The following is a 22,332-nucleotide window of genomic DNA, read 5'->3' on the forward strand; positions in this document are numbered from 1 at the left end:
CTTGGCAAACATGTCATACACAACAGAATCAGTGTAAGAGGAATCAGAGACAAAGGCATAAGTAAAAGGTGAGACAAGGCCAAGAGCACTCTTAGGAAAGATGACAACTAGCTCATCTGACTTGTCTGTCTTGCCCTTAGCTAAGATGGTGGTGAAGTATCTCTTTTAACTGCAAACAAAATGGTAGTGGTCAAATGTTTCCCCTTAGTTATAGATGGTGGTGAGACCATCTGACCTGCCCTTCGCCAAGATGGTGCCTGCCCATGTATTATAAACAGTGACTTGTTTTAGATCCAACAGAGGATTGAGGTCACAAGGCAAACCACCATGCTAAAACTGACTAGAAACTGACTGGAAAATATAGGGTGTCAGACTTACCATAGGAAAAGCTGCTGGAGCCAGTAACTAGTAAGGATACTTGAATTGTAATTGATAAGTTGCTAGAGGTGGAGTATGAACTATCTTAAGAATTAGAACTTCTGGGACCCAATATGAAGGGGCTACCATACCTTTTGCCTTCAAAAGCCTTGTTGCCTTCAAAAACCTTGGTGGGTTTTCAAGAAGGTGAGAGAAAAATCCCTTTGTGCCTTGGGCCAGAAAAAGAATCATTTGAAATCAGTTCTCCCCAACCATTGTGTGCTTCAAGAGAAACTTCACTCTTTTCTAGTGTTATCTGAACTGGAAGATGGGTTCTTAGCTATTTTTAACCCTCCACCCCACTCACAGCCTTTCTGTCTCACATATCGAGAAAGATTTGTACAAAGCTGAATCCTTTTAAAGGTTGCAGCCCAGGGGCTTTGTCTCAGCATACAGTGGAGACAGAATTGGTTCATATAACAATGCCCTCCATGTTACCTGTATCACATCCACTGGGCTCCAGTGTATCAACAGTGAATTATAGCTATACACAGAGTCTAGTTTAGAATTTTCCAGGGAAACCTGAAAACAAGGACACTAGAGGAGTGGACATCCACAGCTACAGTAAACAAGGTAACTAACTTTCAGGCCTTATACTGACGGCCTGTTCACCTCAGTTCCTTGTTTATCAGTTACTGTGTCAAACTTTCAACAGCAAAACTACACGGCATTCCAAGAGAGGACAGAGTTTGTCTGAAGAGACCAAAGCAGGCATCAGAACCAGACTTGGATGTGATGGGAATTTTGGAATTTTTACATTGACTATTTAAAATAACTATGGTTATTATGCTGAGAGCCCCACTGGGGGGAAAATGTGGACAACATGAAAGAACCAGTGACTAATATAAGCAGAGAGCAGGAAAGCTAGCAAGGAATACAAAAGCAAAAAATGTTAGAAAAAGAGTATAGCAGAAGAAGAATGATAGTAATGGTCTAATAAGTAGATGCAATAGATGAAGGGCCCATGAGCTGAAGATAGATGCACCAGCTCAGAGTTCCAAACTGAAATGAAATGGGAACACACCCGTCCCAAAATGATGGAGACAGTGAAAGAGGAACCTAAGTTTCTGGGAGAAAGATCTAAAATTGAAATCCTAAACTCCCACTTTAAGAAATTAGAGGGCAAGGAGGAGTAAGAGATAATTCAGGCAGTAAGTTTCCGAGGCAAGCATGAGGACTTGAATTTGTGCCATAGAATCCATGTGAAAATAGTTGCTGGGTAGTACTACTGGTTGCTTCCTTCCTTTAGGAGCTTGCATGATACCTTCTGGTACCATGAAAGCTAGTCCTTTAGTAGTGAGTTTTAGAAGGAATAGTTCTTCCTCTTTATTCTTTTAGGTATTTCAGGATTTCATAAACGATTTTGATGTATTTCACCATTCCCACTTCCCCCTCCAGCTTTTTCTGTGTTCCCCCAACCACTTCCTCTTGAATTCAGGATACCTTCTAGAATTATTTTTGTTATGTATATGTGTGTATGTGTGTACATGTGTTTATATACACAAAACTGCTGAATCTAATTAATGTCACCCTTATTTACATTTGTTTAGGGCTGACCACTGAGGATTGGGGTCTCATTTAAAAAACAAAACAACAACAACAAAAAACCAGTATCCAGGGAAAGAAAACCTGATTCTCCCTCCCTCAGCAGCTTTTGATTGTAGTTCTTCATCTAGGGGTGGGGCCTTGTTAAAATTTTCCTCTATCCACATGGGTGTTTACTGGTGTGGTCTTTGCAGGACCTGTACAGGCAACCTGAGAGTTGATGGGAATAACATCCCTGTCCTATAAAAATGACACTGTCATGCAGTAGTTGACCATGTCCTCAGGTTTTTTTTGTTTTTGTTTTTTTTTTTGCAATCTTTTAGTCTCCCTCTTCCTTGATGTTCTCTGAGCCCTAAGTGTAGGGTTTGTATTATAGATGTCTCATTTGGGGCTAAGCAGTCCACATTCACTTACTTAGTCTTCGTCTGCATTTTGACCACTGTGGGTCTCTAATAACCTTAAAAACTGCAGTTCTGGTTCCTACCTACTGAATTATCAGGTGAACACCCCAAAGTCAAAAAGTCTGCAAAAGCTATAACTTTTTGAACATATGATTGGTACTCAAAACATTTCAGATTTTGGGACACATATATTTGTGGTATGGAGATATGCAAATCCTGAAATACTTTTTGTTCAAACATTTTGTATAAGTGGTATTCAAGTTATACACTAAATCTGTGAGAATGCAAGGGAATAAGAATTACTATGGTGGTGGCACACGCCTTTAATCCCTGAACTTGGGAGACAGGGGCAGAGGCAGGCGGATCTCTCTGACTCTGAGGCCAGCCTGGTCTACAAGAGCTAGTTCCAGGACAGCCTCCAAAGCCACAGAGACACGGGAGGGGGGGGGCGCGACGCTTAAGCACTGTTATAGAGATGTTACCAAAAGTTAAATTTACATATGTTTAGCTACCAAGAGATGCATTGCCCTAGTGGAACTCTTGTGTATGCACAACAATGTTCACTGAAGTAGTATCTGTAAAAGTGAACCGGGAAAAGTTTTAGACAGTCTTCGTGTAGCCCAGGCTAGCCTCAGACTCCTATGTAGTTGAAGCTGGCCTTATACTCATTTTTCCTCCACTTCTCAAGTGCTGGCATTATAGGAATGAGCCACCATACCCAGCCAAAGTGAAGATTTTTAAATATTCACTAGAAAAGCAGATAAGTTACTTACACAATACAGTATATTTTTATGCTCGAGATGAATGTTCCTGCATATAGATAATCTCAAAAACCTGATATAGAAAGATGAAAGTTACATTTTATCATTATTAGTGAAGATTTAAAAAAATGGTCACTGTTCATAGGTATGTATTGCCCAGTGTGATAATGCAAGCCTTTAGTCCAAGCACTCAGGAGGCAGAAGCAGGTGTACTCTAGTTCCAAACTACCCTGGTCTATAAATGGAGTTCTAGGACAGCTAGGGCTACACCTGTCTCCAAAATAAAACAACAAAAATGAACATAATCAGAAACATAGGGCTGTGGTGATAGTTCCGTAGGTAAAGGTGTCTACTGCTGGTCTTGATGGGGAAAAAAAGACAGAAAAAAGAAAAAGAAGCAATTATAATACCAGATATGGTGGCTTACACTAACTACAGTATTCACAAGCCTGAAATAAGATACCACCATGAGTTAAATCAAAAGGTCCCACATGGTAGAGATACATGCATGACTCCTGTAAGTTGTCCTCTGAGCTACACATAGCATACGCACGCACGCGCGTGTGCACACACACACACAATTAAAAAAATTATATATAAAGCACTAGTATTTTCATACTAACAAAATCTTCTCAAATAGCTAATATCTAATTATTAAATTTCTGGTTGCCTCGAAATTGTTTCCTTGTGGCTATTGTTGTTTTGTTTATTTTTGACTGGGTCTCCTGTGCCCATGCTTGACTCAACTTGCTACAAAACAAAGAATGATCTTCAACTTTTGGTCCTCCTGCCTGAACCTTCTGAGTATTGGTATTTCCATTTTGAGTTTGTTAGTTTGTGTTTGAAACAGTTTCAGTTTATAGTCTTGCTGTCCCAAACTCAATGTATAGTACAGGCTGGCCCCAAACTCATGGTGGTCTCTTATTTCAGCCTTGTGAATACTGAAGTTAGTGTGAGCCACCACACCTGGTATTATAATTGCTTCTTTTTCTTTTTTCTTTTTCCCCATTTTTTTTTCAAAATAAATTTGTTGTTTCAGTCAGTATCAAAAGTCTTGTGAGGAGTGAGTTTTGTTTCTCCAGTCATGTTTTGGTGTTACCTTTCCTTTGTTATAGGTTAGAATCTTCTGAGAGCCTTGAGGAAAACCAGAGGAACCTCCTTCAGATGACAGAGAAGTTCTTCCATGCCATCATCAGTTCCTCCTTAGAATTCCCCTCCCAGCTTCGAAGTGTCTGCCATTGCTTGTATCAGGTATGCTGATGGTTCCAGATTGCTACTCTCAATTCAAAGCAAATTAGGAGGAGTACTCTGTGCACAGTCAGCTGAATACATGATCGGGATACATAATACCGTGTGGGGAAAGAGAGATGGCTCAGTAGTTAAGAGCACTGGCTGTTCTCGCATAGGACCTAGGTTTGGTTCCCAGCAACCACATGATGGCTCACAACTGTCTGTTTCTCCAGTTGCAGGGGGTCCAGTGCTCTCATTTGACTTCCTTAGGCCCCAGACACGCATGCCATACATAAACATGTAACTCATACACATAACATAAAATGAATAAAAAAAATAAAAATTTTAAAGAACTGTTGTTAGGTTGGCTTTGAAAGAAACCTCACATTTTCTTCAGAGACATTTAAAGAACTTTAAGGAAAATAAATTAGTTTTCCTTATGTTGAAAGTGTTCATCCAACTGGTTGAAAATAAGACACAATTTTGAGCCAAACTTTTTTCTTTCTTTCTTTCTTTCTTTCTTTATTTTTTGTTTTTCCGAGACAGGGTTTCTCTGTGTAATAGCCCTAGCTGTCCTGGAGCCTAGCTCTGTAGACCAGGCTGGCCTCGAATTCACAGAGATCCGCCTGCCTCTGCCTCCCGAGTGCTGGGACTAAAGGTGTGTACCACTACCGCCCTTGAGCCAAACTTGAAACAAGTTTTAATTAAATGATGGTCAGTTTTATGGACTCTGGCCAGATTCATTCCAGGGTTCCCAGAAAATGGCCACGAGTTACATTTTGCCAAAACTTAGAAAGGCATACTGAATTTCCTATCAGGTCCAATCAGGGGCAAGCATATATCCTGATGTACTTCCTGCCCATGTACTCACATGTGATCGAGCACATCTGGTGCAGATGGGTCAAACAAACACAAGATAAACAAGAACTTATTCTTAACTGTCCTAATTGCAAACAGAACCCTTAAACTACAAGGTATATTATTCCCTCTTTGGTCTCCCATTAACTTGCAAGATGTTACTGTTCTTGTTTTGGTTGCACAGAAAGCAGCTTAAAAGTCAGTGACTGTACCGAAATGAGATTTTGTTTATCTTTTGCCTATACTACTTAAAGGATCTTTCAAACTTGGGGCAAGGTCATTGTTTTTTTCCATTGTAAATGACTTGATATGTAATTTCAATTTCTGTTTTAAGAGATCATTGGTTTGTGTCCTGTTTTCTCAGGCTAAACTAATGGTGCTGTGTATTTTGTGTAGAAGGGCTTCTTGTAAGATATAGTCCACCATCATGCAGTAGCTAATGACTTCCTAATGCTTCCTAAGTAGTGCCCTGAGTTCAGATATCCATTGTGATTCCTTCCATGGTAGGAGAAGAAGGCCTGTGTTCTTCTATAGCTTCTGTTTTTTACTTCATATGCAGTTTTAGGAATAGCTTGTTATTTCAAGGGAGAGTCAATAAATCTATATTAACTTTTGAAAAAGGAAAAAAATACCATAGGGCCTGGTGCTTGGAATAAGGGTGCAAATAGGAAGAGAACTTACACACTTAACACAATCCATGTATTTCTTTGATTTTGCAATGTCATCCCAACTGTTTTTTTTTTTTTTGCTTGTGGCTTCGGTTGCTTAGAGACATTAACATCATCAGTGAAATCACCATTTTAAAAAGCTGTGTGAGGCTGCGTTGTGAATTATCCCCCATTGCTATTTTAAAAGATGTGTCTGCTACGTCTATAAAAAGAAAATGTTACATACATAGATATATGATAAAATACAGTTAGCATTAAGTTTCTGGGTGTGTTAGGCCTTTACAGCCTTTTCAAAAATCTCTAGGATGTTTAGGGAAGCTAGAATTCTTTATTCAGCTAAATTTAAGTGTGAGGCTAGAGAGTGGTTACTTATAATATGAACCTTCGTTTGTTGACTGTTTCATCTTTACCCTTAGGTTTCTGTTTAAATTCAATTCAGTTGTTTGCCTGTTTGTAAAATGAGGCTGACAAGAAACAGCACACATTTAAAAGTCCAAATCAGCTTCTTGGTTTTCAGAAAGAAAATGGGTTTCTAAAATGATAGTGATTTTTGCCTCAGTTGGTTGAAAATGTGAATGAGCAATGTACCTGATTACATGGTCTGTCCTACTAGAATTTAATAGAAACTTTTCTTGTGGCTGTCCCCATAATGAAAAATGTGTTTGTATCATTAACAAACTAGTTTGAGAGCATAATACTGTAATTTAAAAAGAATAGGACTTGACACTTAGTAAGCATGCAGGAATTATTTCATGAAGGAATAAATTTCTCTTTCCTACTACCTCAGTAAGCAGGATTTTTGGCAACTTCTTAGCTAGGCACAGAGAGAAGCGGTGAAGACAAGGGATGCTGACTAGGGCCTTACTAGCACTGTGCTGTGCTGTGCATTGCCTTCACTCTTGAATTACTACTTTAAAGCTTCACAGGAAAACACAGTGCACATGTTACACTATGCTTTATTTTGTAATGGATAAACATTATGCAGACTACTGTGGAGCAGAGTTTTTGCTACAAGTAAGATTTTGTTTTTAATAAACAAAATTTATAGTGACCAATTACAGGCAAAGGTGGAAATAAAAAAGCTTCAGACTCAATATGTTTTTTCATTGAGTCTTCTTCCTAACTTAGACCCCCCCCCTTTTTTTTTTTTCTTTCTCCTTGGGTTTCTACTTGCACTTGTAACTTTGGCAGTAACATAATGGTACCCTTGTACTTTTATGCTCTGCTGGGAAGGATGGGAACCCATTTTTCTTTTTCTTAGTAAACATAGCTCCTGCTTTGAGGATCTACTGGGGAAAATTTGAAAACCAAGTGAGTAGCTAGTTTTTACTGGAATTCAGATTTTAGTCTTTAAGCCTTTTTGTATCTTGTAATCAGCTCTATTCACATGCCTTCTTTATTTAGAAAAGATGGTTAATACTACATAGGAGTAGTAGTCAAGTGTAAATGTATGACAGACTTATAATTAAGCTATTTTTTAATCAATGATTAAACTTATTATATACTGTTTCTTTTCCTTGTGATGAATTTGGAATAAAGAGAAAATAATCCTGGAGTAGATACTCAATTCTGGTGAGAAAATTGGGAAGTAGCTATTGTGATTTTAAGTAAACATCTTTCCTAGTAAAGCTTCTTCTATGGATAAGTTTATACATGTGTGTTAAAGCTATAAATGGTACTTTTATATCTTAGTTGAAAAAACAACCCTGCATATTTACATGGGTGTGTTTTCTCAAATAGCCTTAGAAGCCTGCAGAAAAGCTCCCTGAGATGAGACTTTCTGTTGTTTGAACTCTGCCTCTTGGCCTAGGATGCTGTTGACAGGAGCTATTTGGATGGATGGATGGATGGATGGATTAAAACTGACTTTATGATTAAGTTATTATAAGTTATGGTTTTGTATGCCTTAGAACTATTAGAATAAAAAAATACTGTGTCTGGATCAAAGACTTAGGTTGTTTTCAGAACGTGTCTATTGTAGCCCAAACTGGCCATGATTCTCCTACTTTCACCTCCCAAAGGTTGGGATTATAGGTATTTTCCACCGTGCCTGACTCTTGTTGAGGTTTTAAAAATATTTTTAAAAAATAATAATTGGTATACACCATTCAAAAGTCTTAATTTTGGAAGAAATCTTTATTCTAGATAGAGTTCTAAGTGATAAAACTGACATATCTATGTGTGTTTGTATGAATGGCTTTTGTTTTTTGGATAGGGAGTGTTATTCTTTTAAGCTGTAGCTGATGATACAAAGAAAGGAAGATACTGATGAACAACCCACATGGAGTTTATATTTACCAGAAGGGGGTGGGGGGAAGCTGGGTTGTCAGCCAACCCAAGAGGAGCCAAAGAGAGGGAGAAAGATGGGAAGGCTGCACATGCGCACTGGGGTTTCGCAATGCCCAGAGTCCTCACGCAGGCCGTAATGCATGGTGGGTGACATGGCAATGACTTTGCATGTTTTCCTGTGTGTGCCCTGCCTGTTGTTAGCGGGGCAGGGTCATCCAGGTGTATTGTTCTTACAGGGAGGGCATTCTGATAGTCATCTATAATATGTAAAAATTTTAATCAGATTTAAGTTTGATTCTATCATATTATCTACAGTTTCTTAACTTTGACATTAATTAACCTCTTTTCCTAGTTGATGCTAACATTCTTCTCCCCAAAACAGCAGCTTTTAATAAACTGAGTAGCACCATTCAGGGAGAACTCTACACACACTGGAAGATGTGAGTTTATAACAACACTCCTTTACGGTGTCTCTAAAGTTTGTTTTTTTCATATGTAGCCATCTAATTTTTATGTAATAAAATCTTAATTAACTGTTAGGTATTGGAAAAATAACTCTTAAGTCAATTGAAGGATACACAGAGAAGTATTTATATATCAGAAAAATTATGTAGACACAATGTTTTCAGTGTGTGGTCTACTTCATAACAAACATTTTATGTAAAACTTATCAAAAGCTAGGAATTGACTCAAATGCAAATATTCCTCAGATTGGCTTGAGGACAGCTTTTCTGTGACTTATAGCCAGAAATAGTAGACATGATTGGTTCTCAACATTTCTTGCTGTTTACTTCATGCTTGGCTTAAAAGTGGAATAAAACTAAAGTCCAGGATTAAATTTCATCCCTCAAAATTCAGTTGATTTCTACTTTTCTGTTGGTTCCATTTGTGTTACATTTTACCATGTAATTTTATGTACAAGCCAACATTGTTTTTGTTGCTGTATGTAGTCGGTGCTGTGACTTGTTTGTGCTCATCTCTGTTCTGTAGGCAACTTGCCACTCCCTACTGAATAAAGCTACAGTAAAAGAAAAAAAGGAAAACAAAAAATCAGTAAGTTTGGAGAACTTTTTATTAGCTGTTTCTTTCAAAGCAAACCCCAAATCTTTGCTATTTGTTAAGAACATCTTCACTTCAGCTATTTGACCTTCACTGTAAAATCATTCTACTAATTCTGGCACAAAATAGCTCTCATTTCAATTAACCCTGGAATTAAGTTACATTGAAACATTCTCTGTGTTCCTTTGGTTTGATTTATCCCAAAGGCATTTTGTGTGCATTTATTACATTGACTACCCTTGATCTAATTTTATTGTTATTTTCAAAATTGTAAATGAATGCAAAAGAAACTTAATTTCAAGGCCTTAGGGGATGCTGACTGTCTTCATTCTTGCTTCTTGTTTGCAGGTCATGTGAGTGGTTTCTTTTTTTTTAGAAACAAAAGCATTTCTTAATAAAGACATTATGGGTGGGGATGTGTCTTTTTGTCCCTTCTGGAGCTAAGCATCAAACTCAGGATTTGCACATGTTAGAGCTACCAAAAACAAGTACCACTTTCTAAATCTGATCTAAAAGTTGCTAAATTTTAATTTTTATTCATTATATTTTTACCTTGATGATCTTAGCCATCCATGATTTAGACATTTGTGCTTAGATTATAGAAATTTTAATGCTGAAGTTACTTTTACTTGAGAGAAAAATACACATTATTACTTCATTGAAAAGAAAACTCAGTGAGGTCATGTTTATGCAGATGCACCTCATTGTGTAAATATGACGTGGATATATTGCCTGCCTCTGACCTTGCTTTCCTGTAAAAGGAAGAAAGTTATGATCACCATAATTATTTTCTTCCTATGAGTATCATTTGTTCACAGTGTAACTTGCATTCATTTTATCATCTGTGGGTATGACTTACCCAGATCCAGTTTAGTCCTGTTTTTGTTCACTTAATCCAAATGATTGTAGAGAATGATGTGAGGAAAACTTTCACAAGTTGGAGGTAATTTCATTAAAAAAAGAATAATTTAAAATCATGTTTGTCTGGTTTCATCTTTCATTTTTTACTTTAGCTTTACATACAATAAAGCTTTACATTTATAGTTGCATTTAAAATTCAGAACTAAATTAAACTTTAGACTCATTTTTATGTCTATCCAGAATTTTCTTTTTGAGCATTAAGTAAAATTGATCATCTATGAACACATGGATTAGATTGAATGGCTCTCCTGCTTAAAATATTTTCCTCTAATGCTTCGGCCTTCTAATTCTCAGCATTTGTGGGTTTAACAGTATACATCACCACTATGGAAATTAATTTGCTGTTTCTAACATTCTTGTTTAGTGTTATACTAATATCATTGTGTAGCATAACATAATTAAAGTCAGGCTTTCTGTGTTTCTCTAGAGCATGTTTTATAGCTTTCCTAACATTTATTATGGTTTTATATAAAGTTATTCCTTGGAATTTTTTCTAGTAGTTATTGAGATATATATATATTATATATATATATATATATATATATATATATTATATGATAACATACATATTTTTTTTCTGGTAACACTAAATTTTTGAAATGTGTTTCTCAGCACAGGTATAGTCTTCAAGGTAATAAGAGGGTTGAATTGACAGTACTTCAGAACAGATTCTATAGTATGAGCCAAGCTAGACATTATACAATTTAGAATGCCATTTTTTAAGTTGTTTAACAGAATCTTTTTTTTTTTTCTTTAAAGAATAAGCAGACTTTGTTTGTAATAAATGAAATACAGAGAGTTCAGTTTCTGGTGTTTAGCTATGGTGACACATTACAGTTGATTCAGTTTGTCATACTCAACCTACTGTGTACTTAGATTACAGTAGAAGTCGCCTGTCTAATGCAGACTTCGAAGGATTTCCTCTGCTGATGTGTAATTGGTTATCTGATTTTTGTAGTTCAACTTTACCAAGGAAAGTAAAGGGGCATCAGCTTGGTTTCAGTATATAGACTCACCCAGCATTGATCTTACATGTAGATTATCATTTGGATCCAAATTAGAGTTTTATAGGTTTAGAAATAAAGAACAACGTGCTAGGCATGGTGGCGCATGCTTTTAAACCTAGCACTCTAGAAGCAGAGGCAGGTGGATCTGTGAGTTTGAGACCAGCCTGGGCTACACAGAAAAACCCTGTGTTGGAAAGCAAAATAAAACAAAGCTTGATTATGTAATGTTGGTTAAAATTACATTGATGTTAAGTAGTGGTGAAAGAAAAATTCATAAATTGGTTCATGAAACTTTTTATATTGGTATTAAATTTGTCAGGTTTTAGTTCAAACAATATAGATATCGCTATTAAGGAGTTACATATTTTACAGTATATGAAACTTTTCCTGAAACATGAAGTTTTAAAATCAGTTATTTTTAAAGATGTAGAACATTGTTAAAAGTTGAAATACTTTTTCAGTAATTTTATAATACATTCTTGAAATAATTAACTCAGGCTTTCCTTAAGTTCAGATGCTGAGTATTTCAAATGTAAGCCAGGAACCAATGTAAGCTATGCTTTATAAGATCTTTTCTCTAGAGAAAACCAGCAGGTAGCTACCTGTTTTGTTGTTGTGTTTTTGAAACAAGTCTTACTGCATAGCCCAAGCTGGACTGAACTCACGGCAGTTCTCTTGCCTGAGCGTTCTTCACTACACCCAACTTCTTAAACAACTGCGTTCAAACACATTTTAAAGGCTGTCTGTGTGCAGCCATTATTGACATTTATGAGACACTTTTCACAGACATTTAAAAAATGAACTAGCTCTTTAAAGCAAACTATGATGTTGGGTCTTTTAAAACTATATCAGGGTTTTAATGGATTGAACTGAAAATATTACTATTTTTAAAGCCATGCGCTTAAAGTTAAATCTAAGTACATGGTGGACTGGGAGCATGACTCCCCAAAAGGCACTTTTGGTCTTCTTCCTTCTTCATGGTTTGCTCCCAAAACACTTTATGGTCTTGTTAGTTTATTGATACTTTTGTATCTTTTAACTAAAATTTGGAAATTTTAAAAGAATTCAGTGTCAGTATTTGTCTTTCCACATTCTGAAATTATGTGATGAATTTTGTCTTTGCTTTCTTTTTATCAGATTGTAGTTCCCAACGGTTAAGTTCTATCCTAGAAGAGTAAGTTTATTTGGATCGTCTTCCTATTTCTGTATCTAGAACTATATTTCAGCTACAAAAGACATCTATATTTAGCCAACTTCCCAGTTTCCCTGATTTCCTAAGGTTGTTCTCCTTGTGTGCTGTAAGCACCCAAAAGAACGGTAACCCAGAGCTCCTTCAGCATCACAGTGTAAGTAAAAAGGAAAATGCAGCTCACATGTGCAGCTCTGTGCTGCCAGTTCCTGTGACCACCTCCAAAGATCATTTGCTGAAATCTTTCCTATTTCTTCATCAGAAATGATAGGAAATTATTTTGAGATTATATGTAATGACACATTTAAGAAACAGACCCTCAGGCTGGAGAGATGACTTAGTGGTTAAGAGCACTGGCTGCTCTTCCAGAGGATCAGGTTCAGTTCCCAACACCTAAATGATAGATAGCTCTGCAACATCAGTAATGTCAGTTCCAGGAGATCCAATACCCACTTCAGGCCTCTGCAGGCATAAGGCATGTACATGGTGTACAGAACTTATATGCAGGCAAAATGACCATGCACATGTAAAAACAATGAAGTAATAATTTAAATAAATACGGATCCTGTGAAACACAAAATGGGCCAGAGTGAATTGAAATAGCCAGAGTTAATTTGGAATTTAGTCTTTGAATTAATGACAAGTACTGACACCTGGTAAAGATAAGTGTTATGTAATTCTGCATATAAACCCCATTTTCTCCTTTCCCCACCCTGAGAACCTTTGAGATGCAGGACTATCCATATAGTTCCAGAATTATGGGTGCTAGTCCTCTACCATCACAGCCATGCCAAGCTAGAATAACTTTAGAGATTAAAGTATCCTTTATTTTCTTTTAAAAAAGAAATTTGGCTGGGTGTTGGTGCACATACCTTTAATCCCATCACTCAAGAGGCAGAGACAGGTGGATCTCTATTAGTTTGAGTCCACACTGGTCTGCCTACAGAGCAAGTTCCAGGACAGACAGGGCTATACAGAGAAACCCTGTCTCAGAGAAAACCACGCAAATAAATTATAAAAATAAGTTGATATATGATATATAAAAAATTAAATTCTAGAACAATTCCATTTCCATGTATTAGCTTAAAATGGGAGGTATTAGGAAGAGATGAAGGTGGGTTAATTCTATGACAGTGTTCCCAGTCTGGTGTGTCTGTTCCTTTATATTCTGTGCAGAATGTTTTCTATAGCGGATAGGCCCATTTACATTGGCTTTGTATTACTTTTCAGTCCAGGCAGCTATTTCCTGAGCCCTGAAACTTTTTGCTTATTAAGCCAAAGAATAAATTGGCGTAGACATGGGCGTTCTGTCTTCTGGTGGGATCCTTTTTTCTTTTAGGTCTCCAAGAGTTCCTGTTTTTCCAGTGGTTTAAATAATAGGTAGGTCCTTATGGTAGGAAGCATGCTCATGAAGAAAAGTTTACTGGCAGGAACATGACTTGTAAGTAAATTTTTTCACTCAGTAGAAATCTAAGAAAAAATGTATATGGTAAGCCACACTAAAATATGTATTTTATCAGGTGTACAAAGTGCAACTACTTCCATTAAATAGAGGGCGTGTAGGAGGTATGCTGCTAGAAATGTAGCTTCAGGGCCTGCCAAGTCAACCATACTTTCCTGTCTGTAGATCTTTGTGTGGAATTGAGTCTACTTTTGCTGCCCATAATGATTATAAAGTAAAATCTTTTTTCAGGTCTCTTCTATGAGGAGGTTTTTCCCTTCTCTTGGGGGTATTTATTTGTGCCTTAAAAATTACCAGTGATTACAGTTAAGGATAAGCCTTACTTTCTGCTGTTTGGGGAGAAAAAGTTAAAAACAGGTCATTCATAAGATTGACAATTCATGTTTTGTGCAGAGTTTGACCTTCAAGATTTTGTTTCCACTTCTTTATTACAGTGCAAACTGTCTACTCAAGTCTCAACTCCTTGTTCTCAGGTGGTTAGCCAGCGTTTCCCTCAGAACAGCATCGGTGCAGTAGGAAGTGCCATGTTCCTCAGATTTATCAATCCGGCCATTGTCTCGCCATATGAAGCAGGGATTTTAGATAAAAAGCCACCACCTAGAATCGAAAGGGGCTTGAAGTTAATGTCAAAGGTGAATTATTTTGATACTCTTGCAATGTTTAATTTCCCTTCCAACTAAATTTTTAGTTTTTCATATCAAAATACTTTGTCTTCCGTTGGCCTTTGAAAGTCCCATGGTTTTCAGTCATGTACTTTTTGTTTTTATTTGTTTATATTGTAGAGGAGTTCTTCGTATATGTACTTGATGGGCCCTGTGATGGGAAAATATATTAGCAATTAAGTGAGGTTTTTCTGTGTATGTACTCTGGAAAATTTGAGTTGGAAACAGAAATAGAGATTGTAGTGTTTCTTATTGTTGTTGTTAGCATTTGAGACTGAGAACATGGGCCATTTTATAAAAGTGCTTGCCAGGAAAGCATGAGGCCTGGAGTTCAGCTCCCCAGCATCCAGGTAAATGTCAGGGGGGCATGGCATTCAGCCAATAATACCTGGATCTCGGGAGCAAGCGGCTAGCTAGACTAACTGAATCCAAATGCTCCAGGTTCAGCGGAGAGATACTGTCTCAATATAGAAAATGGAGAATGATCGAGGGAGCCTCCACATGCATGCATATCTACCAAGTCATACACTTGCAAACACGCGTGTATGGATGCACATGTCACACAATACATATATGCAGTAGAGAGATACTTTAAAATATATTTTATATATGTAACATGTATAAGTAATAATATTTCTATTTGAAAAGAATCAACGATATCCAGGGTAATTTTAGAATAAGGAATAATTGATTTGAACTACCAGTAGAAATATCAGTGGAAATTTATATTTTAGAGACTATATTAATGTATAGATTTCATATAGCAAATAATCTGATTACTCATAATCCTGTTTGATTGTTTAGATACTTCAGAGCATTGCTAATCATGTCCTGTTCACAAAAGAAGAACATATGAGGCCTTTTAATGATTTTGTGAAAAGCAATTTTGACTTGGCACGAAGGTATGCAGCCTTGATTTGTAAGTGGTTGCCATGCTTCTATTTCACTCCAGTTCATGTATCTGGGCTACATTAAGTTTCTATGTATGATTTTATTTTTTTTCTCATACCCTTTCTAGATGAAGAGCACATTTTGTCTTACTTTATTATGAGACATTGTGAAAAGTCTATATACTCTTAATTTCACAGTAGTTTCCTTCTTTGGAAACTGAGAGGGACTGTTGGCATTTCCTAACTTTGGCATTGCTGCAGAATGGGTTCAAATTTCTTTTTATTAAAAATTAAAACTAAGGGCTGGAAAGATGGCTCAGTGGTTAAGTGCACTGTCTGCTTGCTTTTCAAGAGGTCCTGAGTTCAATTCCCAGTAGCCACAGGGTGGCTCACAACCATCTACAGTGGAATCTGCTGCCCTCTTCTATGCAGGCACAACACTGTGTACTTAATAAAACCTAAAAATAAGAAAACTAAAACCAAATAATACAGATGATATATTAGAATGTTAATATTTTTGTTTCCAGCACTTGGGAGGCAGAGGCAGGCAGATCTCTGTGAGTTTGATGCCAGCCTAGTCTACAGAGTGAGTTCCAGGACAGGCTCCAAAGCAATAAATATAGAGAAACCCTGTCTCCAAAAAAAAAAAAAAAAAAAAAAGAAAGAAAGAAAGAAAAGAAAAGAAAAATTATTTTTGTTGCTTCATTTTAGAAGTTTATCTGAATTTAAAACAATGCCCAGAAGATTTTTGTATGAAGAAACAACTGTTGAGGCTTTACGACTATAGAATATTTTTCTGCTTGATTTCTATAACTAATTCATCACTTTAATTTTCTAAGTCATTGGTTCATTTGTAACCTTGGGGTAATATTGTATTTGCCAGAATTGCTTTTACAGAAGATGTGTGGCAAAAGATGATTCATGTGCCTTCTGAAAATGTTGATGCCCAGAAGTCTCTCTTCATTAGTGGAGACCTAGCTGATGTCACTGATGTGTTCACTGGCCTTCTGCAGCTGCTCTTCCAGTCTGTCACCATTACAGCTCTTTCTGGCCTTTCTACTAAGAAATTGGAGCTGAGTTAGAAACTGTTGGGGGGAAACTGAGTGCTATTTTCAGGCAGAAAATAATTTGGTGACTGCTCACAGAAAGTTAAGGGAACCAAAGTTCCCCTCCTGTTTCTTATAGGCAGGCAGTGTGTTTTATCCACCTAAATTTGTTGTTCTCCCACTTCTGGAGCCAACTTTGATGCTGAAGTGGAAACTGAGTATCAGAAATGGAAAGTCAACTTTCTCCTTATGCTTCTTGTCTGGTTTAGGGACAGTTATTGTGGGCAGAAGCCCTCCTCGTTTGCAATCACAATTAGTATATTACTATAGGCTTTATAAATTTAATGCTTATGTAAGTTTGAGTATGCCTGGTATTAAAAACTGTAATGCCTTTGCATTTTTGCAGATTTTTCCTTGATATAGCATCAGATTGTCCCACAAGTGATGCTGTAAATCATAGTCTTTCCTTCATCAGTGATGGCAATGTGCTTGCTTTACATCGGCTGCTTTGGAACAATCAGGAGAAAATTGGCCAGTATCTTTCCAGCAACAGGTATGCATTTTCAGTCTTGGTGAAAATTAAACACTTAGTTTAAATTTCATTTATAAAATTTTTTTTTAAACAAACAGACTTTTTTTTTTAGATTTTTTTTTTTAATTTATTATGTATACAACATTCTGCTTCCATATATATCTGCACACCACAAGAGGGCACCAGATCTCATAACGGATGGTTGTGAGACACCATGTGGTTGCTGGGAATTGAACTCAGGACCTCTGGAAGAGCAGTCGGTGCTCTTAACCTCTGAGCCATCTCTCCAGCCCCATTTATAAAATTATTGATCCCGAATAAAACCTTCTTTGCAGCTTTTTGCCTTAGGAATTGTGATTTGGAAAGAGAAATGCAGATTTACATGCATATGGCTAAACCAGCTGATGTTACATGATCAACAACACTGTTGTTGTTGTAGAGCTTGTGATACTATTATGTGCATGTAAATAATGCTTCATATAGAAAATACCAAATCAGTCAGCCATGGTGCCATACACTTTAATCCCAGGTGGATTTCTAATTTTGAGGCCAGCTTGGCTGGTGTACATAGAGAGTTCCAGGTTTGCCAGGGCCACATAGTAAGACCCTGTCTCAAAAGAGAGAAGGAATACAAAAGAGAAATAGGGAATGCCAAAGAGAGGGGTGGGGGAATGTAAAAGAGAGAAAACAGATCCAGTAACTGAAATTATTTTATTAGCTGTTTTAGTCAACACTTCTTGTGACATAAATTACATGCTGTCCTTTCTGAGAGTTCTTTTTTAATTATATAGGATTGTAAAGGGCTTCAATTTCTGTCTGAAGAGTTCCCTTATCTGCCAATAAAAAATGGTTTACTCACTTGTGAGAAAACAGGAGACCATAATGCTATGGTTAAACAATTATGAGATGGGAGTTTAAAAGACAAGACTTATTAATTCTTTATGAATTATTAATGGATTAAAGTAGGCATGGATATGACTGACATGTGTCACTAAAATAGGAAAAGGAAGTGCTTTCATCCTCGTGACAAGAAAATAACCTAGAACTTTTAAATATGAACCTTCTCTTCTCTTTTTTGATTTGAATATGTATTTGCAGTTTGATGCTAAGAGCATTTTAAATGTGCTATTTTAAAAAATGATATATTTCAAATATGAAAATATAGACAATGATTTGACAATTTCATGTCTGTCAAATAGCTTTTAGCATCATGTAATTTTGATATAAACACGGTCTTAATAATATTTTATTTGCTGAGAAGGGAGGGAAGGTAGGAGAGAGAGAGAACACTGTGTAAGTATTCAAATAAATGAGCCATGTCAAGTGGCTCACAACTGTCTCTTAATTCCACCTCCAAAGGATATGATACCCACTTCTGGCCTTATACACATATATGCATAAGTAAAAAATCAAAATTTTAAAAACATATACTTTTGAGCTGTGTATGATAGTATACAGGGGTATGATCCCAGAACTTGGGAGGCCAAGGGAGAGAATAATGAGTTTGAGGCCAACCTGGACTACTTATAGTAAAACCCTGTTCAAAGAAAAAAGGTCAGATGACGGACGGAAGGAAGGTAGGTACATCAAAAATATTCAAATTATCTGTGGTTACATATACCCATGTCCTAAACTGTTTTTCAAGATGGAGTCATTTTACCCTAAGAAAAAGTAGATGAGAATGTTACAAGTATCAATTCTACAAAATAAATTAACTTAATAATCAATTTTATAGTTGGGAAATGGTTGTATTTTTAATATTGCTTACAAATCAGCAAGGAATAAGTAGTTAAAAAGAAAGCAACCAGTGATGGTCTAAGGAATGTTAGACTGCCCAGTTAATGTGAAGGACCATTTCCTGAGCATTGTCTGTTGTTGCTAGGGATCATAAAGCTGTTGGAAGACGACCTTTTGATAAGATGGCCACGCTTCTTGCATACCTGGGTCCTCCGGAGCACAAGCCCGTGGCAGATACACACTGGTCCAGCCTTAACCTTACCAGTTCCAAGTTTGAGGAATTTATGACCAGGTAAAAGACAACTTTAAAAGGGTGATTGTATTGGGGGGCGGGGTTCAGAAACAAAATTTACCAGCATACCACTTAGTAAGTGCTTGTATTGCATTTTTGTGACCATGTTTGCTTGTTTTGATATGTTGATTTCCTTATAAACATAATGGTGTCATTTGTTTGTTTATTTGTGTGTGTGCTGGTGTGCCCTTGTACACAGCTAGTATATGAAGTCAGAGAACCGCCTATGGGAGTCATTTCTGTCCTTCCATGTGTCCCAGGGATCAAGCTCAGGTTGTCAGGCTGAGCCATCTTGCTGGCTCTCTTTGTCATGTTTTTCATTTAATACTTTCAAGAACATATAGGTAACATTTTCTTATCATAATAGGAAGATAACAGACATAATTGACCTGGATTCACACCTGATTCATGGTTCTTTTGAATTTAAGTTCTAAATTCTTTCTATCATACTAACTTTGAATCCTTTAAAACATTAATGGTTTTAACCTCCTTTAGAGTAAGGCCTAGAAAATACAGTATATTCAATATATCTACAACAAATGTTTCTGTGGACATTTGTTTTTGCATCTCATGTAGAGGAATCTAATCCATGAACTCAAAGATTCTCACTTTTAGACACATACTAGATGTTTGCTAAATATGTCTCTTTTTATATTTCACAAATGCTGTATTGAGGCTGTGAGTTGGTTGTTTAATTCATAGTATGTGCTGAAGACAGAAAGAAAACGCTCTCATTTGACAGTCAGTTAATGTACAAGAATTACATTAATATAGTAAGATCCTGTTTTGGAGAGAGATGAGATGAGGAAAAGGAAAGATAGAATGAGAGGATCAATTCAATGTATGTCTAGTAAATATTACAGAAGCCACATTTAGTAAGAATAGGAAGAGGTGATATATTGGTAGAGATAATGGATATGAATTTTTCATTCATATCCTAGGGTTTATAAATCACTTAAAACTTATAAAAGAAGCACACAGAGTTTCAGCAGACTATAAAACCTAAGCCATAGTCTTTCAGAAATTTATTTCAGTACATACAGGAATTTAATGTGAAAAAAGTTTTCATAACCAGGGAGACTAGGACAGACTCAAAATAAAAGCTGGGTAATCATCAGGGAAAAGATGTTCATGCTATTTGTGAAGATACACTTAGTACAAATCAAGGAAGAAAACAAAGGGGAAGCAAGCTATTTTCATCCCTGTAAAATTCATATATAAGAGAAGATTAATGAACTGCTTGCAAAAAATACTCAAAAACTGTTATCAGGGAAAAAATATACCATGAGTAAAAGATAATCCTGGGCTGTCTCCCTGTCCAGCAGTATTGTTTGGTAGCCCCAAGAAAGTTCTCATGACTCAGGACAACACCTTAACATTTTACCCTTCAGAAAACCTGTTGCTTTGTCAGTATTTTATCTGCTTGGTAATCTCTATAAAGCCTCTGAGTGATTCTGCTCATTCTTTTAGGCATCAGGTACATGAGAAGGAAGAGTTCAAGGCTTTGAAAACTTTAAGCATCTTCTACCAAGCTGGCACTTCCAAAGCTGGGAATCCTATTTTTTATTATGTTGCACGGAGGTAAGAGATAACATTTTAGTCTCTTTGAGTGTGGGTTTTTTTAAATGATAGCAAATGAAGAAACGTGGTTGGATTTTTTTTTTTTTTCTATTTGAATTAATAGCCCTTAAAGATACACTTTCCTGGATAGTCAGCCATCTATTTTAAAATGCTGCTCACTATTAGCTATCAGTTTCAGACTACTTGCTTCACATTGTTGTCTCTCTGGTACATCAGATGTTAAAATACCACCACAGGGAATTATTATCAAAGAGAAAGGTCAGAAAGAACCTTCGTTTGTTTTCAAGTATATGCTGATTTTGTAATACCTGTAACAAAACAATTGGTATCTCCCCCTTTTAAGAAGAAAAACCTTGTAGAACCTGTTTCCGAGAATTCTTAACAATGTATTGTTTGAGATTGCATCAGGATGATTTAAGAAATAATTCTGAGAGCTGAGGGAAATGTATGTAAAGATGGACAGGGGTGGCTTGGAAAATAGACTATGTTGTTGTTAGTCATGCTGTGAACTCCTCCTTCTCCATGGCAGTGGGCTTGCATTGCCTCCCCTGCCTTGTGAAAAGTAGTATGTCATGGATGGTACTTGGTTAGACTCTGCCTCCCATTGGAACGGCATACCTCAAGGTGGCTGAAATTTGAATATTGAGTAATGCTACACAGTAGCTAGGGATGTGGAAATGCAAAGGGCAGCCCAGCAGCTAGAGGACTTAGTCTTTCTGAGTTTCCCAAACTTAACAAAAATTGAGTAATTATGTTAATTTACTTGATGGTTATAATAGCAAAAACCTGACAGTGGCTGAGAAATCTTACAAAGTAGGAGAAGAAAGAAGGATGGAAGATGAGGGCCTCATTTAACTAGATATTTAGCTGTCCAGAGCACCAGGAACCAGGGAATAGAAGAAAGTTGCAGAAATCACATTTATCTTTGCTAGTCCTTTTTAACAACTGTAAGGACCATCTTATTCTAGCCAAGTGTAGTGGCACATTTCTAATTAACAGCACTCAGAAGGCTGAGGCATGAGCATTGGTTGAGTTAGGAAGTCACCCTGGGCTATAGGGTGAGACTTTATCTCAAAAAAGAAAATGGGAAGGAGAAAAAAAAAAAAAAAAACCCTTATAGTTGCATGAAACTCTGTTCTTGTCTCAGTTGCTCTTTCTAAAATAATTTTCTTTTGTACTTAAGATAAGTCATGTTTGTATTTCAACTTTAACCTTTAGCACTCCCACAGTGTCTTGACTCCCTATCATATTTAAGTAGGAAAGACTGGTGAAGAGGAAGGTAGATGTGTACCTCAATTCCCATCCCCCTTTGAGTTCTTAGTACTTTACAGCTGCAAAAGGTGGAGGTGTGAAAGCTGGATTTTCTTTTTCTCCTTAAGGATAAGAAAGTGTAATGCTGAGGAAAGCAAACTGTTCTGGCTTTCAGTGGGTTGTCCACAGCTGTATATTATGCCTAGAAAGCATGGGCTTGAAGTTTCCAGGGGTTCCCATTCTGCTTCTATTTAGCTGTTCTGACCCTTCCTCATTGAGAAGGAAGGAAGTTCACTTGTTAACTACTGTGTATGATTTTGTAACAAAGTTATGTGTAAGTTGAAGGTCTTCTTTTTCTTTTTTGATATGACCTTGATAAATCAACTTTTCAATACTTTGTAGTTTTAGTGTTTTGCTTTATGCTTTGAAATGGGGCTTCACTAAATAGCCTGGCTGTCCTATAATTCATGATCATCCTGCCTCAGCCTCCTCAGTGCTGGCCTTTTTTTTTCAAATGTGTTTGAACATGCATGT

At 36.7% G+C, this 22,332-nt stretch overlaps 1 protein-coding gene across 7 annotated transcripts in view; it reads left to right on the forward strand.

Moving 5' to 3' along the window:
* The window catches only part of LOC100770202 (neurofibromin), a 235,751-nt gene that overhangs the window by 118,616 nt on the left and 94,803 nt on the right, over window positions 1-22,332 (forward strand). For 4 of the 7 annotated variants that reach the window (XM_027426535.2, XM_035447929.1, XM_027426533.2 and 1 more), the window contains 7 exons: window positions 4,240-4,375; window positions 9,160-9,222; window positions 14,281-14,439; window positions 15,274-15,371; window positions 16,812-16,958; window positions 18,820-18,966; window positions 20,437-20,547. In XM_027426535.2, the coding sequence (XP_027282336.1) occupies window positions 4,240-4,375; window positions 9,160-9,222; window positions 14,281-14,439; window positions 15,274-15,371; window positions 16,812-16,958; window positions 18,820-18,966; window positions 20,437-20,547 (861 nt within the window). Of the gene's footprint in view, window positions 1-4,239; window positions 4,376-9,159; window positions 9,223-12,293; window positions 13,725-14,280; window positions 14,440-15,273; window positions 15,372-16,811; window positions 16,959-18,819; window positions 18,967-20,436; window positions 20,548-22,332 lie in introns of those variants that run through there. The other 3 variants (XM_035447928.1, XM_027426534.2, XM_027426538.2) reach the window with 3 other exon arrangements.

This window comes from Cricetulus griseus, chromosome 7 (genome assembly GCF_003668045.3).
Source record: "Cricetulus griseus strain 17A/GY chromosome 7, alternate assembly CriGri-PICRH-1.0, whole genome shotgun sequence".
In the NCBI taxonomy this organism is placed as follows: Eukaryota; Metazoa; Chordata; class Mammalia; order Rodentia; family Cricetidae; genus Cricetulus; species Cricetulus griseus.